Source organism: Eulemur rufifrons, chromosome 8, assembly GCF_041146395.1.
Source record: "Eulemur rufifrons isolate Redbay chromosome 8, OSU_ERuf_1, whole genome shotgun sequence".
Lineage (NCBI taxonomy): Eukaryota > Metazoa > Chordata > Mammalia > Primates > Lemuridae > Eulemur > Eulemur rufifrons.
This window is the reverse complement of record NC_090990.1, coordinates 35531882-35548479: the sequence shown is the minus strand read 5'-3', so window position 1 is coordinate 35548479 and position 16598 is coordinate 35531882. Positions and strand designations below refer to the sequence as shown.

The following is a 16598-nucleotide window of genomic DNA, read 5'->3' as shown; positions in this document are numbered from 1 at the left end:
TTAACATAGAGAATTGATCATCTTTACAGCATTGTAGCAATGTGATTTGAAATTATTTACTTCAAGTCACAGATGAGGAAATGGGCTTAGAGAAGTAAAGCAACATATTCAAGATCACCCAGCAAATGAGGAGTCCAGCTCAAATGCCACCTCCTCTTTCAAAAGCCTTCCAAGGTTATACTGACCGAAGTGATCTCCCTTGTTCCTGAAATCCTGTAGCAGTTACTTCTCCCTTATTCAAACTCAGCATTTGAGATCTTGGGTTATCTTTTCGTGGGTTTTTATCTTGTGTTCTCAACTGGGTATTCATTCATATCTGTGTCCCTAGGGCAAAGCCTAGATCCTGCAGAGTAAATTCTCAGTAAATGTTAAGCCGAGGAGCAAGAGGAGGAAAAGCTCTGGACCTGGATTATGTGGTCTGGGTTTTTCTATGTTCATGTTCTAATTTCTGTGACCTTGCACAATAGTGAGCTCTCCAGACGGGATCCTGTCTGTCCTGCCCCTCTTTTATTCCTGGGCCTGATTGTTACATGGATAGATGCAAAGACTTCACCATTTAAAACCTCATTTTTCTTATCTGCAGTTTGAAAGGGTTGAATGACATGATCTGAGGATCATTTTCCATTCAAATATTACCTAGTTTTGTGTGTCTGAATGATTACTTCTCTCCACACCAACATAATCCTGAGCTACAGAGTTTTAGCTCGGCGAGGCAAAGCATAGCTTGCTGTGTGTAGTTTGGTGGCTGTTTCTCAAAACTTTGCCCTTGAACTTGTCAAACTGAAGACTAGCCTAGGAGCTTTGCTCTAACACATTCAGAAGTCCTAATACCACCCTATTATTCTCTCTCTTTCTTTCTCTCTTCCCCCCTCTTTTTTTTTCACGTGTGTGTGTGTGTGTGCGCACACACACACACACACCCCATTTCAAGATGATTTCATTAGAGGCACTTTATTTAGGTTTTGCATTCTGGCAGCTTTGTGGCTTAGAAAGAGTCAATGATGTATAAGAGGGAAGCTGTTGCTGTTTTAGAAAAACCAAAGTCCTTGCTGTTGTTTGTGCCTAAGCCAGTGGATGTATTTTATAGGCACAACAAGAACAAGAACAGCCTATTCTTGTGAAAATAGAACCCAAGGATGGCTCCTCTGCTCGATGGGAAAGGCCATTTTCATCAGTAGGGGGTTGTTAACAAAAACATCTTTTTTTCCTGGGCAGTTCCTTTACACTCTATACTCTGCTTAAATCATTTCTTTGTTTTTTTAAATTAAATCTTTATTCACGTATGCTTAAGGGAATAAAATGATTCAGAGCATACTGAGAATATTAATTATAATATGTCATTCCTTGAGTGCCCAGTGTGTACCAGGCACTGTTTGGTGAGTGGTGTGAATCATTGCTCTCATTCCCACAACTCAGCACCTCCTACAACTCCTGCTATGGAGGAGAGACCTAAGCTCAGAGAGACTCAGGCCTTTGCCCACCTCTCCTCACCCTGTCATAGAAAAGCTGAAGTTCATATTCAGGTCTCTCTGATACTGGAGTCCTACCTTTGGCCAGCTGGGGCTCTATTCCTGAGACCATTTGGGAAGATTTAGCATTTGAGGACATTCTGGAATAGTTACATGCTTATAAGTGGCTTTCTCAGCTATACTAACGAGTTGTGAGGAGAGAAGCATGGCCTGGGAGAAGCATAAGAGCGTGTTTAACACATGCATGTGCACACACACACACACACACACGCACACTCACACATAAAGGCCCTTGGAGACTAGATTTAACCAGTTACCTGGATACATGCTGTATCCAGCATTGGACAACACGCTAGAAAAGGCATTTAGGATGTAGCAGTGGGAACCTTTGAGGAATATAAGAAAATGTAATTTCCACAGTCTCAGGTCAAGCCCAGAGCACAAAGTATTTTTTCACAAGGAGCCAGTTCCAGAGCAGGTTCACATTCTACCTCAGGAGCCCTCCTGTTTGAACTTTTACTTTTGACATCTCCAGCAAGAGACAGATCTGGGAAGTACAGTTTGAAATACGTGCAGAAAAAGAAATTAAAAAAAAAAAAAAACACCTCTTTTAGATGATCTGGGGTTGAGCTTAAAGAATGAGAAATGAGGAAAAATAATATCCTTTCTTATGTGTATAGCACTTTACAGTTTGTAGTGCACTTTGCTGTGTGTTGTGAGCACACATAAGCACTGGACGAGGTGCTAGAGGTCTGTTTCCCACTCCCTGCCTCTTTCTCAGGCTCACATGGTGGGCCTAGCTCTTCCATTCTCTGGGTTTGAGTTTCCGCATCTGTAAAATGAGAGAGTTGGACAACTTGCTCTCTGAGGTCCCTCAAACTCTGTCATTCTGTGATTTGATACCAGTAAAAAGGCAATAAATGTTACTTGTTACTCTTCCCATCTCCGCCTTATTTCAGCCTGTTTTGTGTGCCCTTCCAGCTTCCGCCTTACCGCCAAAAGAGCTATTATCCCTTTCATGCCTATTGATACCTGAGTTGGCAGAAACCCACCAGGTTCTCCTGGGAAGACACTTGGCTTAGAGAGATCTCAATTGTTGAGGGGTTCATTCATGTGCCAGTTAAGTTTAGACCAGATAGCCATTCTGGTCTATTCCATTCCGGTTCCAAGATTCTAGAATTCCATAAAAGGCCTCCCTCTAAGACATACTTAGAGAAACCCCTAAGCAAATTCACTGAATGCTATTTTAATACTTTATATGGCAGTGCTTCTAGAAAACACCCTTGATCCTAGAGTTTGATCTGCACTGCTCTTATTAGGATCCCTGCATGCAGGAGGAAACGGGCCCTGGGTTTGTTTGCTTTTCCTTTTTAACTGGTCTGGCCTCAATTATTTTCTAGCATTTGAGGTTTGGGGCATTTTGAACTCATAATGACTCATTTTGACTCATAATGAACCTTGTTCTCTTGATATGCATTTTAGAAGACAAATCTGACCTTGAAAACAGTGTGATGCAGAAGAAAATAAAAATCCCCAAACTTTCTCTTAACCACGTAGAAGAAGATGGGGAAGTTAAAGATTATGGGGAAGAAGATTTACAGCTTAGACACATAAAGGTAACAAAATCTTTTCTGGTTTTGGAAGTATGTGGGAGAATTTTCTGATTTCTCATAGCTAAAGAATTTGTCTGGCCTCCTCTCCCCATGTAATTGTCCCCTAGTGTCATAGGCCATGGTTTTTTTTTTTGAGGTAGGGGAGGTTTGGGACAACTAGTGTACGTTTGCTTTGCTGGCCAACTTTCCAGGGAGCCCTGAATCATGCTGTGCCACCAAGCCTGGTCCTGTTTGCACAGTCTCTGCAGTGTCTTCACTGGGAAGTGTGTGTTTCTCCCTGGCCCACAGATCTGGAGAGGTCACTGCTGAGCTCCAGGAATGTTAAGCAGCTGTTCTCGGGCAGCAGTTTAGAGCCAGTCACCATCAGATGGCCCAAACAGCTAAGGGTGGACTCATTGGGAAGTAAGCGAGATTCACAGAGGGGATTTGTGGACCCTGGGTTGGATGAAAACTTTTGCATAAGATTGCATCCTTGCTGTGTGCCCCATTTGGTCTCCCCCAGCCTTCACTTTGTAAACCTGCTGAAAATCTTGTTCAACAAGCTAGCTATTTTTTGTGCAATAGCTATTCCAGAAGAAGGGAGGGGGAAGAGAAGGAAGGATACCTTCTGCATTGACCATGGTCTGATTTTGGACACAAGGTCAAGGACATTCCCAAGGCATAGTTCAAAAGATGCAGTTGAGTTCAGTTCATGGCATTCATTGCACTCCTGCTGTGGGCCTGGCACTGTGCCGGCCCCTGGGGTCATGGAGATTAGCCAGATAAGGTCCTGCCTCCAGAGGTCTCATAGTATGATAATGCAGCCAGATGTTTAAGGTGACCATTACAATTTTAGCTGATAAATTCATCTGCACTAGCAGACCCTTTTCCCAGCAGATAAAATGACATAGGATTTTGTCATGTAGCTCAATCTCAGAGTCATGGTTTGGTTTTGTTTTCCTTAAGTTCCCTGAAACTTAGTGAGAGGTATCTGGAATCTTATGCCCTCAGTTTTCTGCACCTCCCACAAATGACCCCAGTCAGGAGAGCTCCTAACCCTCCTCCCCTGGGTAAAGAATTCAGCTGGTCCTGTAACTCCAACTGCCCCTCAGTGGAAGCTTTGTGCACTTGGACTGGAATTTCCTCAGACAGCTGAACCCCATCCCCCTGGGTAGTCCTGGATAATTAATTCTCTTCTAAATGAACTTTCCTATCTGTATCCACTGTCCTCTGAGGGAAAGGCTGGCAGATACAGGGTAAAGAGCCTTGTGCTGGAAGTTGGATCACAAATTCTAGTTCTGAGTCTGTCTGTAACTTGCCATGTGTCCCTGAGTATAGTCCTTTCCCTCTCTAGGCCTCAATTTCCTCACCTGTAAAAAGAGGAAGTTAGACTGAAAGTACCTTTCAGTGCTAGCAGTCTTTGAACTTTTCAGTTGAGTAAGCATTTATCAAGCCCCTGCTGAGTATGAGTTCTGAGTAAGCAGTGGAGAAACAGAAAATAAGACATGGTCCCTGCCCTAGGTTAGAGTGGATTAGAGTCTCTATCATCCTTGTGAACTAAAGCATTCTTGACAAAAAGAATTACGTGATGGAATGCCTTTTTTGTTGTTATTTGTTGTTGTTGAAGAGATTTGAGTGTGATTCCCCTTGGGTAGCTTGGCCTGGCCTGATTTCTCCCTGATTCTCCAAACATATATATTGAACACCCCCATGTGTGAGTCACCGCCTGGGCATTGTGGGTGGGGTAGGAGTGGAGAGTTGGGAAGGGTGGTCATGGCATATGCATCTAAGAGGCAGAGTGGTGGAACAGAAAAAGTGCTGGCCTGGGAAACCAGGATCCTGGTTCTGCCACCAACTGATCATATGACTTTGGGCAAACCCGTTTCCCACGCTAGGCCTCTGTTTCCCCATTTGTAAAGTGAAGGGCTTTGACTAAGTGTTTGCACAGGTTTCTCCAAGCACTGATGTTCTGTGGTTCTGTGATTTTAGGATTGTCTGGGGAAATATTGAGCCGCAGTCCAAGAAAGTCCCAGCTGCCCTTGCCTGAACTGATTCTCGTTGTCCTACACAGAGACCTGAGGGGCGGAAGCCGAGTGAAGTGGCGCACAAGAGCATCGAGGCAGTGGTGGCCCGGCTAGAGAAGCAGAACGGCCTGAGCCTGGGCCACAGCACGTGTCCAGAAGAGGTCTTTGTGGAGGCCTCGCCAGGCACAGAGGACATGGACAGTCTGGAAGATGCTGTCGTGCCCCGGGCTCTGTATGAGGAACTGCTGCGTAACTACCAGCAGCAACAGGAAGAGATGCGCCACCTCCAGCAGGAGCTGGAGCGGACTCGGAGGCAGCTGGTACAGCAGGCCAAGAAGCTCAAGGAGTACGGGGCACTTGTGTCTGAAATGAAGGAGCTGCGCGACCTGAACCGGAGGCTCCAGGATGTGCTGCTCCTGCGGCTTGGCAGCGGTGAGTGCCCCGGCAGGCCACCTCCCACTCCACCTGGGTGGAACATGCCGTGCAGCTCCTCTGCCAGGAGGGAGAGCAGGAGAGGCAGGCCAAGTACCCCTGAGGCCAGGAAGGACAGACACTTGGCTCAGCAGTTACTCCAAGAAGAGTCACCCCCTTTCACATTGAAGCTGAGAGGAGCTTATGTGTGCAGCAGCCTGAGCTATGGGAACAGTAGGGAGCGTGGCTCAGAGAACAAGAGCTGACAAAATATTTGTCACTGCTCATTTATATATTCATTCAGCAAAAGCAGTACCAGGGATTGTAGGGAACCTTTCCAAGGAGGTTTCAGAATAGTAAAGAGACCTAGACGTGATCCTAAAAACATTACTTCAAGTCAGAAAGTGGTAAATGCTACAAGGGGATGCTGATAAAATGATACGAGAGTTCAGAGAATGGAAAGGTTATTTGTAACCGAGGGTGTGGGGAGACTTTCAGGAAGGAGATAGGCCTTGAATTGGACCTTGGTGGGTGTTCAGTGTTTCAAGGTGCAAGAGGAGGCCAAGGGTGACACTGATGACTGTGGGAAAACACTTGGAGCATACTAAGAAGGAATACTGCAAATGTGTTTTGAGGACAGATGGTGGAAGGCCTTGAAAACTGTACCAGCCTGGGGTATCTGGACTTGTTTGGTAGGAATGGGAAGCATTAAAAAGCTCTTGAGCAGGGGGGTACATGACCTTAGGAAGATGAGTATAAAGATGTATAAAACCCATTTGATTTGCTCATACAAGAACTTAATAGGCTCTTATATTAACCAGGTTTTCTCATCTAAAGTGGTTTAGAAGCAAGAATTGGGGAAAATTTAAAGGGCAGCAGCTTTGGCAGCAGGAAGAAATGACTGCTTACCAGAGAAGAAGAGACAGAGGAACTCTTTCAGAACATAAGAATCCAGAATTATAAGACAGAGGGCAATCAATACTGAGGAACTCAGTATAAGTTCATAGTCTCCATAGCCCCTAAGGACAATAATTAATAACCGTTAGGCAGTGTGTTTTGCTTGAAAAAAGGAGTAATCTAGTCTAGAAACACAGGTTCAATCCCCCAAAGTTTAAATCAAATATAATTTTATAATCAAGAAGGAAAGTTTCCATTATCTAGATAATAAATTGATATGTAAAGCTTCATCCCTCTTTGATTTGTTTAGATAACAAATTACTCTACCCTACTTACATTTGTAAGTGCCTTTTGCTTCTTAAAGTATGTCCCCAAGACAGTGTCTCAGTAGATCTTTGGATGGCCCAAGAAGTCAGCAGAGTCTTTTTCTTGCCCTTGTCACAGAGAAAGAAACTAGGTTGGGATTTACCCAGAGTCATGTGGGGAGGCAGAGACAGAGCTCTGTCTCAAACCAAGTCACCTGATTCATGGGCTGGTAGTTTGCCCCCTCCCCAACTCTGCCATCACTTGGTCACTGTCCCAAATCATAGCCTGTAGGAGTTCACAGGGACACTAAAGGTCACATATGGTTTTGAACTTCAGAAGTTATTGAAGTTCTTTATTAAAATGAAATCTCAAAGATAAACCATAAATGTAAAAATTCGAGAAAGCTGTGTTGGTCTTCTAGTGGGGGAGAGAACTGAATTTTCAGAGGGAAAAAATATTTCATGATCTTAAAATGAATAATTTTTATTTTCATTGTGCTCTGTATACTATGCCTTGTGTAAACTTCTTGGGGGTGGGGGAAGCACACTACCAACAAAAACTCTTCACACCATTATTTCAACTCCCAGGGAAACTATCTGTTTTACATATCTTGAACTAAGTTTAAACTCCAGAAACCACTCCTAAGCCTCTGGGGCAATAAGACACTCTGTAATTTACATTATTATGTACCTCTTTTAGTCCTAAAACAGATAAACTTGACCCCACCATAGTTTCAGTGTCCTGATCTTTCCAGGCTCATCCCACAGGTCTTGAATGCTATTTGAAGGGTCGGTGGCTAACTTTTCCCTGACCTGAGTCATTGTCATCATCGCAGTGGAATGGACTGAACATAAATCAGTTCAAGCTACAAGTATGTGTGGAACACCCGCCCTGTGCTCTCCAGGCTGGAGGCATCCTGGAAGATCATACCCACTGTCCCTGAAATCTTAAAGTCAATTGATTAACACATGTTAATTGGAGAATGGTAATGTGCCAAGTGCTAGGATAAATCCACAAGAATATAACAGAAGAGTTTATACCCTTAAGAGGAGGTTGTATGTTTTCATGGAAAGAAAATAGTCTTCTGAACCAGGCAGTCCAGGATTCAAATCCCAACTTCCCTACTTCACAACTCTTTAACTTTGGAAAACTTTTCTTCCTTTCTTTCTTTTCTTCCTTCCTTTCTCTGATCTTTTTTCTTCCACAAATCTCCTGCTGTGTGCCAGGTATTTTGCCTCTCCATGAGAGTGCAGTATATTTGCGATACAGCGCTTGCTGTCTGTCCTTGAGGAGCTCAAAGTTTGATGAGAGAGACGGGTACTGCAACAATCAATGACAGCACAGTACATAAATGTCATCACAGGGACAAAAGCATAGAGGACTTTGGGACAGCAGAGGAGGAGCACCTACCAAATTCTGGAGGATTAGGAAAGAAAGATTTCCTAAAGGAAACAATTTGTAAGCTGAAGCCGGGAGCATGAATTTTTGCTGCCTAGGCATAGAAGTGAGTGGGTGGGGAGGAGTGTGGAGCAATCTAGGCAGAGAGTGGTGTTCTCTTGGTAAAATGGGAATGGTGATCTCCCCCTTACACCCTTGTGACACACAGCATAGTGCCTGACATTCTGTTGATGCTTCATTGCTATCGGCCCCTGTTCTACATCATTTAGTGGAAGAGCTAAGGGTTCACTTTGGCTTTCATTTTGACTCTCCCACCCAGTAATTGGCTGTATGACCTTGGATAAGTTAACTTCTCCGCCTCTCATGATCTTCCTATATTATAGAAGATAAAAGGGGTTATATATGTTTGTTCATTTGTTTATTCAGTCAATCAGCTGACACTGACTGAATACATTCTAAACCTAGGAACTTGAGGAGATACAAAGAAGACTGAAACTTTGGAAGGTAGGGAGAGGGCAGTGAAGGAGGTAAACATAATTAAAATGCAGGGTAACCAGTTCTGGGGGAAGGGCTACCATTTAAAGGTAGAACTCTCTTGGTGAATCTTGGGAAATACCCACCTGCCGTAACAACTCCCTGTTAACACCACCATCTGTTAACACCACCAAGAAACAAGGCAGTGAATAGCTAGAAAGTGAGCAAGAGACCTTTGCCTGACTCTCAGCTTCACATGCTCTCTAAGGAACACATCCTGGCCAGGGGTTGATGTAGAGCCTGGGCTTTTCCATTCTCTCTGCCCTGGGCCGGGCTTGAAAGTTGCTTTTGGAAGCCTATCCTTGAGTAGCTTCATTTGCCCACCTCACCCAGGACCCAGCTCAAGGGACTTTGTCCAGCTCGAGTGCTGGCTTATTCACACCATAACAAGACCAGGAAGGCCATCCGGTCAGGAAGGGCTCAGTTTTAAAAGGAAATCTACCTACCTGGAAGAATCCTTGCTGACTCGCCCATGCAGGGGGGTCCTGCAGGCAGTGGATGGGAGGGAGCTGAGAGTAGCAGCCTGCCCTCTTGAGTCTGACGGGGACCTCAGAGTTGGAAGCAGGTCCCTTTCAGCTGCCAGGAGTTGTAATACTGCAACTTGCAGAGATTGGGGGCAGAAAGGTGGAGTCACGCACAGAGGGTGGGGAGTAGCATCAAGTCGGTATAATAAGATTTTTCAGAGGCTTCACTGGATGATTCAGTTCTTCATTTGTTCATTCTTCTTACATTCATTCCACAAAAATATACACGATGGATTTAACAGGAAAGATTCTCTACAACAGGGAGTCCTGGCATTGTGAATGAACTTAGAGAGGATTTGGGCTACTGCCCTCATTTTGCTGATGAGAAAATGAGCCCAGAAAGTGTCACTGGCTTATTCCCAAGGATCCCCTGACACCTGGTCCTGTGTGCTTCTCTCTGGACCCTCATCCACATGGCCTTCTTCAGCCCTTAGACTTCATTGTTGCCAACATGGGGGTGACTTCTTTGTCTCTCCCCCCACCCCAAAAAGGCTCTCTCTCTTTATAAAACAGAACTTTCCTTTTCTATGTTCTTAGTATGGGAAACAACATTTTCTGATGTTAAGGAACCTCACCCTTCTCTCCTGAGGGTCCTTGGTGTCAAAACTAAATGAGAAAGCATACGTACAGAGTCTAGCCCTGTGGCCAGCATATTGTCACTGTCCGATAAATACCAGTCCGTTTTTCCCCCTTTCCTGCCCACCACTCTCCTCCAAAGAAGTAAATGCAAAGAATGCAAAATACATAAAGATGTTCTAATTTATAAGGTTTATTTTTGTGTGTGTTCATTCATTCTTTCTTTATTCACCAAACATTTATTGAGGGTATGCATTGTGCCAGAACTGGGCTAGGTGCTGGAAATAAGGAAATGAACAAGACAGAGTCCCTTTTTAAAAACAATTCCCAAGTGGGTTAGAGTAGTGTTTCTAAACTGGGGGTTGGCAGCGTCAGAGAATTCCAAGGGGCCGAGGGGAAGCAGAACAGTGGAGACCCAGTGGGAAGGATAAGCTCCCTTGAATGAGAATGCATTAAAGTCTAGGGCCTCTCTCAGTTTCTCCTCTGCTAGATCCCCTGTTCTTAGAAGGCAAAGACCAAGGTTTAGGTAACCACCTCAGTTTTTAACACTGTAAGTAACCACTTAGGTAATTCATTTTGGTGTGACTCAGGTAACAGTTCAAATGAGACTCCGAACTGCTCTGAAGGATATAAAGAGGAGTAGAGTCATCCTTGCCTTCAGGGTGCACAGTCTCTCACCTCTGACTTCATCACCTGCAACAGTCAAGCACATAATTTAATCCTTCTCAGTCTCCGTTTTCTCCTCTATAAAATAGTTATTTTAAAACCCACCACATACAGGCAGGAGAGCACAGACATGTACACAACGTGACACCAGGCAGAATAAAATCAGTGCCGTAATTGCAGGAGGGAGGTGGAAGATGGTTTTAGGTTTCGTGTGTACCTTGACAGGGAATGGAGGCAGGAATGATGAATTCTGACCAGAAGAGGCATAGGTAATTAGAATAATAACAGTAATTCACACACGGCACTTTACAGGTTTCAAAGCACCTTGACATTTTTATCTCCTTGGGCTGTTCTGATATTCTTATTGCAAGGCTAGGCAAGGATAATCTCCATTTGAGAGAGGAGAATTGTGAAAAGAAGAGATAGTGTCCCTGTTGGCCAGATCATAAGCTGGTTTAAAGTTTCGAAGAAGGAGAAAGCTGTTGTGGCCTGCGTATCTGTCTGGGCTCTTTAGAGCTAGATTGCTAACACCTCTGTAACCCTCTGGGTTTGTGCCTTGGGTTCCGTCCAAGGTCTGTTAAAATACCAGCTTTGATCTTTAAAATCCTTTGTGGTCTGAGCTGGTTTCTTTAAGCCCAGGTCTCTGATGTTGCCTTAGAAAAGGCAGCTAATGTCAGCCAAATGCTTCCTGCTGGTTTCCCCTGTACTGGAGGCAACCTGGACTTTGGCAACAGATAGATATGACTTGGGTTTGAACTCACCTCTCTTAATTCGTTACCTATGTAACTTCAAGCAAATGATGTAACCATTCTCAGTCTCTGTTTTCTCCTTTATCAAATGGAAAAGCCCACCACATACAGGCAGGAGAACCAGCTGAGTGATTAAGCGCCTGAATAGGCCTTGAGGTTAGAAATATTGCGGTTTTGAACCTTGGCTCTTCTATGTTCTAATTTTGTTACCTTGAGCAAGTTACTTAACTTCCTGAGCCTTAGTTTCCTCATTATAAAACAGAGTCAATGATAATAATGGCCATTATTGTTCTTAAGAGGATTAAATGAGCAAATGCAGTAAAGACGTCTGCCCAGAGGTTGCATGTATTATAGTAAGTGCTCAGCAAGTCCTATATTAAGATGTAGAATCCTTTGAGGATGTACATGAGATGCTATGTGCAGTGCTTGGCGCAGCATAGGACCTCATTGTCCTATAATGGAACACAGGTGTGGTTGTCTGATGTGTCTTAATCTTTGGTCAATACCTAATGACTCGTGGAGCTTTCCTACTTCCCCTCATAAGTCCCCAGAAATCATATTTGAATAGTCTATTTTACACCTGTGCTTGGACTTGATTTCAAACTCACTGGTCTGTAGTTTGTAGAGTTCTTCCCATCCCTGACTCCCCCGACTTTTCCTGGGCAGAGTTCCATCTTCCCATCTCTAGTTCTCAACTACCCCTTTGACCCCCTGGTTTCTTTCAGACATCACCAGTTGCGGCTCAGTTTCCTCTTTGCCAGGATTCTCTTCCTGGGGCCTGTTTGTCTCAGAGCTCCTTCCCACCTCTTTCAGCTCTCAGTTTGTTCTCACCTGAGCAGGAGTACTTAAAGTTGTCACGATTTGAGAGAGGACTGAAGAGGATGGGCATGAGCCATTTTTTCCAGTCAGGTTTTCACATCCCCACCATAGAAGTGAGGCCTGGGAGGCCCACAGGCTGCCTGCCACCTCCTAGCCAGTGCTAGGGTGGTGCCACACCATTGTGCCCTGGGCCGCCTCCACTCGGATGGCAGAAAGAGATCTAGTAGTGAGAATTACTAGAATAGTTTTGCTGAAAAATATTGGTCTTCTTTCACTTTGAAGTACTTTTTTGTATTGAATGAGCTACAGTTCATCCCAGATAATTTTAAAGGTTGCTTTCACAGTGGTTGAACAATTCAGGAACCTCCTTCCCCTTTCCCCCTAGAGTCTGCTTTCCTGGGGGCAGTGGGGATGGGGCTGAGGAACAGTTCCAGGCTTTCCCTCTGCCAATTACCCAGGTATCTAGAACATCCAGAGAAAGTTACTGGGCTTTCCCTCATTGCCAGAATAGGAACATGTTCTTCTCCATTAGAGCCGGGCTTTGCCTTCTGTACTGCCATGTGACAAGACTGTTTTCTGCTGGATTTGCCAGACAGGAAATGGAGGTGGGAAAGGGTTCATTACAGGAAAGACTTGGCCTCTAGGAACACCTGCTTTGGGCCAGACACTAAATTCTTTTCATACATAAAACAACCTCAGCAATAGATAAGATCATCAGATGAGGAAACAGGCTCTGAGAGATTAGGTAACTTGCCTGAGGCCTCGCACCCAGGAAACGGTGGAACCAGGTTTCACACCAAGGCCTGTCTTGCTTACCCGTGTATCAGGCAGTCTGATCACTGAGCCCCTCGGCCTCTGTGCTTCTGCGGCGCTGTCTCTTCTGTCTGCTCTGCTGATTAGACCTTCTTTATGTACTGCAGTGGGTTCCGGGACTACAGGACCCTTGAGCTGTTAGACAGGTGTTTCCTGCTTAATTTAAATGCCCACCATTTCAGGAAAATTTCTAGAATTTTCATGGAAATTCTCTCTTTAGAGAGAACCCAATGCAACCTTTCACCCCCATCTTATAGGTGGGAAAACTGAGGCCCAGAGAGGGGAAAGAACATGTTTATACCATGTGGAATCTATGTATGTGGGGTTTTATCAGTATAAAGCAGTGGAAGGTTTGTGTTCAGCTGACATGGACGGATGGATGGATGGATGGATGGATGGAATGAGTGGGGCTGCCAGCAGTCAGCAGTGCCCGGAGGCCGGCCACAACCTCCCTTTCTGCTCCAGGGGGCTCTCTGAGTTTGAGAGGTCATTCTTAAGAGTCCTAGGGCCTTAGTCCTATGAGGAGCCCCAGAGTTCACCTAGTCCAGCCTCCTACACAGGACAGGAAGACTTCGGTAGCCTCCCTGCCAAGCAGTCACCCAGCTTCCTGTTCCCCTAGAGACAGTAAGCTCACTCACTGCCTTCTTGTGCAGCCCATCCCATTATTGGACAACTCTGTAGGGAAATGTTTTTGTGCAGAACATTTTGTTGGATTCTTCTTCTGTTCCAGGACCTGTGCTGAGCACAGAGAAACCAACCTGATAAGCTCCTTTTATTGCCTTAAAGAAGTCACAGTCTCATCAGCAGACAGTTGAAATGCAGGGTGAGCCTTGCTTTGGTCCTGGGCTTCAGGGTGTGGGGAGAGGATACAGAAGAGGATATGTGGCTGGGGTGGGGGTGCTATGGGTGGCTGGAGACAGCCCCAAATTAAGGAACTATCTCAGGCAACAGGAGAGCCTGAACAAAGATTTGGAGCTGTAAGAGAAGCTAGCTTATTCAGGGAATTGAAGGTAGTTTCTGGCTGGATGGCATGGTGGAGGAGTGGGTAGGAGGGAGAGATGAGGCTACAGAGGTAGGTGAGAGCAGGGGCTTCATGGGGGCTCCTCCTCATTGGAGTGACCAGGGTACAGTCCCTCAACCCTTGAGTTGCTGTTTTCCTTTGAGCCAAGTAAATCAATCAACATTTAGCAAAGATGAATCCCATATGGTCCCTCCTTTGGAAGAGATCATGGCATGAAGGGAGCATCAAGCAAGGTCACTGTCATGGATTGATTTGGTGGGGAGACATCACCACCAATGAGGGAACTCTGCCTCCTCATAACTCCTGCCTGCAGGTGCTCACTATGCCCACAGCAGCCACTCAGGACCCTGAGGGTGGCCCTTGTGCCACCCACCCCACTTACTCCCACCACAACCCCTTGGACCCCCAACCCACCCAACTCTGGTCCATTTCACATGCATTGAGCGCATGTATGGGCCTTTGGTGCTTCTCTGGCAGGATGTTTTGCACATACATTCCTTGTTACTTGTAGGCTGTCTGGGCCCAGATAGTTGAGCAGGAGGGAGGTAGAAGAACCACAGATGAAGGTGGCCACTAGTCTTCTCTGGCCACCAGCTGGCAGAGGATAGATTCCGAGCTCCTAGGTAAGATGAATCCTGGTGACCCCTCAATCCTCTTCTACTGTCCCCCTCTCTTGATGTGGAGTTCTTCACAGACCCCTGGGAAGGTCATAGAAAGTCAGAGATGAGCTGAGGGTCCCACAGAGTGAGCAGTAAGTGGGCAGCTCTGAAAAGTGCAGTTAGCTGAAAACCTACTGGGTAGTGGAATGAGCAAGTCTTTGAAGTCTGACAACCCTGAATTTGAGCACTCACCACCTGTGTGACTTTTGGCAAATTGCTTTACCTCTCTGAGCCTCTACAGAGATAAGATTGATTTTGCAAGACCACTGTGAAGATTAACTTCTTTCACGCAACACATGTTTAGTGAGTGTTCAATATGTACCAGGGACATTGTGGTGGTTGCTGGGGATATAGGAGTGAGAGAGACTACTCGTCCCCTCGGCCTTTATGTTCTGGTCAAGGAGATGTTAAACAAAAAATCACATGACAGTGGAGTGAAAAGTGCCACAGAGAGAAAAAAAGAAAGATACTTTCAATGTAAGATTTTAACAAAAAAGACACTTGGTAGATATTGGACACCTTTCCTTCTCAAATATGTCATTTGAAATGGGCATCTATAATTCTTCAAGTGAGGGAAAACTTTGACCCCCAAGACTAGGGACCCGGGCCTGCTTCTACTCCCTCTTTCTGGCTGGGTGGGCTTCTTCCCCTTAGGGACTCTCTCAGCTCCATTCCAGCTCTACTGCTCTGTAGTTCGATTCCCTGAGGGAGCGGCCCCTCTGCAGAGGAATCCATGTGAGCTGCAGGGATCTGGCCCACTCCAGGGCTCGTGCTAGAATTGCTTCTCCTGCCTTTGCCCAGCAAAGCCTGCTCCTACCCTCACTCACAGAAGGCACTCGGAAAATGGAGAGGGAGGAAGAAAAGGACCTGAAGAGTCCCTGCCCAACTGCTCCCCCACTCCCCCAGACCTCACTCACTTATCAGAGCCCCAGTCACAGATCACCTCTTCCCTGAAGCCTTCTAAGATCACTTAGCAGCAGTGATCGCTCCCTCCCCAAATCTGTGCAGATTTGTGAACAGTGAGCCTGTAGTTTGTGCTGCTTGCCCTCACTGTATGAGGATAACTACCCCACCCTAGGGCCTCATACACTACAAGCTCCTGGCTGTCCTCCAAGCTCCAACACAGAAGTTTGTGACCATTCTTCTGCAGCCTTCCTGGGCCCCTCCAGATATAACACCCATCTTTCTTCTGCTCCAAAGTCTGTATCCCAACCCTGTCAGCCACATGGGGAGTAACCGTCTGTTGCTTGCCTCTTTCCACTGCTGGACTGGGAAGCACTCAACGCCACCTAGCCCAGGGCTGCCACTTAGTATACACTTAGTAGATTCTCACTAAAGGAGTGAGACCAGATTCATCTCTGCTGTCACTGAAAGCATAATGTGCCTACGAAGCAGATGCACAGCTACAGCAGCAGGTGACCGTGGCTGATGCCTTCTGAAAGGGGATGACAAGGTGCACAGAGGGGTATTTCTCTTCCTACCCAGCCCTGGGTCATCTCCCCGGTCTCTACCAAGGCCCTTGTTTACCTCTTTCATTGTTGCATAGGTGTTCCGCCGCTCGGGTCCTTCTCCACAAAGTGAAATCATCTTTATTCTGCCAAATCTAGAACCCTCTGTGCCACAGTAGGTTTTTCTGTATGCATTTAAGAATTTTGACTTGATTCACTTTGCATTTATGTAGAAACCAAAATTGCACCTATAACAAAGAAACTTCCTATTTACCTTCAGAATAGAAAGATTTAATCTTTTTAAAAAATATTTAATATTATTAACCTTTCTATTTCAGCAGAAATCAGAAATGGTATTTAGTGTCCAAACATACATGTGCTTTAAAGAAATAGGTGATTTCTAAACCTTCTGAAAGTCACACAAACATTAACTTTTTAGAAACCTTTTCAGAAAGAGCAGCATTTGTCCAATTTGAAATATAAACAAGAATAGAGAATGGTGTAATTTCATCTACTGGTACCAACAAACACAAAGACCTTCACTTTGTGCCATGATTCCCATTTTATGGAAGAAGCCACAGAGGTTAAGTGAATAACAGAGCCAGGATTTGCACCAGGTTTTTCTAACACTAAATCCGTTGCTCATCCATCAAATCGCAGCGATTTGTATGCGATGTAATAGTGTTTCACAT

The 16598-nt window shown here is 45.3% G+C and overlaps 2 protein-coding genes across 7 annotated transcripts in view; both read left to right on the top strand.

The window, feature by feature from the left end:
• The window catches only part of AGBL4 (AGBL carboxypeptidase 4), a 1250690-nt gene that overhangs the window by 1013447 nt on the left and 220645 nt on the right, over positions 1 to 16598 (top strand). The window lies entirely within an intron of this gene.
• BEND5 (BEN domain containing 5) overlaps positions 1 to 16598 on the top strand; it is a 48287-nt gene that overhangs the window by 12431 nt on the left and 19258 nt on the right. For 2 of the 4 annotated variants that reach the window (XM_069477902.1, XM_069477901.1), the window contains 2 exons: positions 2952 to 3085; positions 5051 to 5517. In XM_069477902.1, the coding sequence (XP_069334003.1) occupies positions 5280 to 5517 (238 nt within the window). In that variant the 5' untranslated portion in view covers positions 2952 to 3085; positions 5051 to 5279. The remainder of the gene's footprint in view (positions 1 to 2951; positions 3086 to 5050; positions 5518 to 16598) is intronic. The other 2 variants (XM_069477900.1, XM_069477904.1) reach the window with 2 other exon arrangements.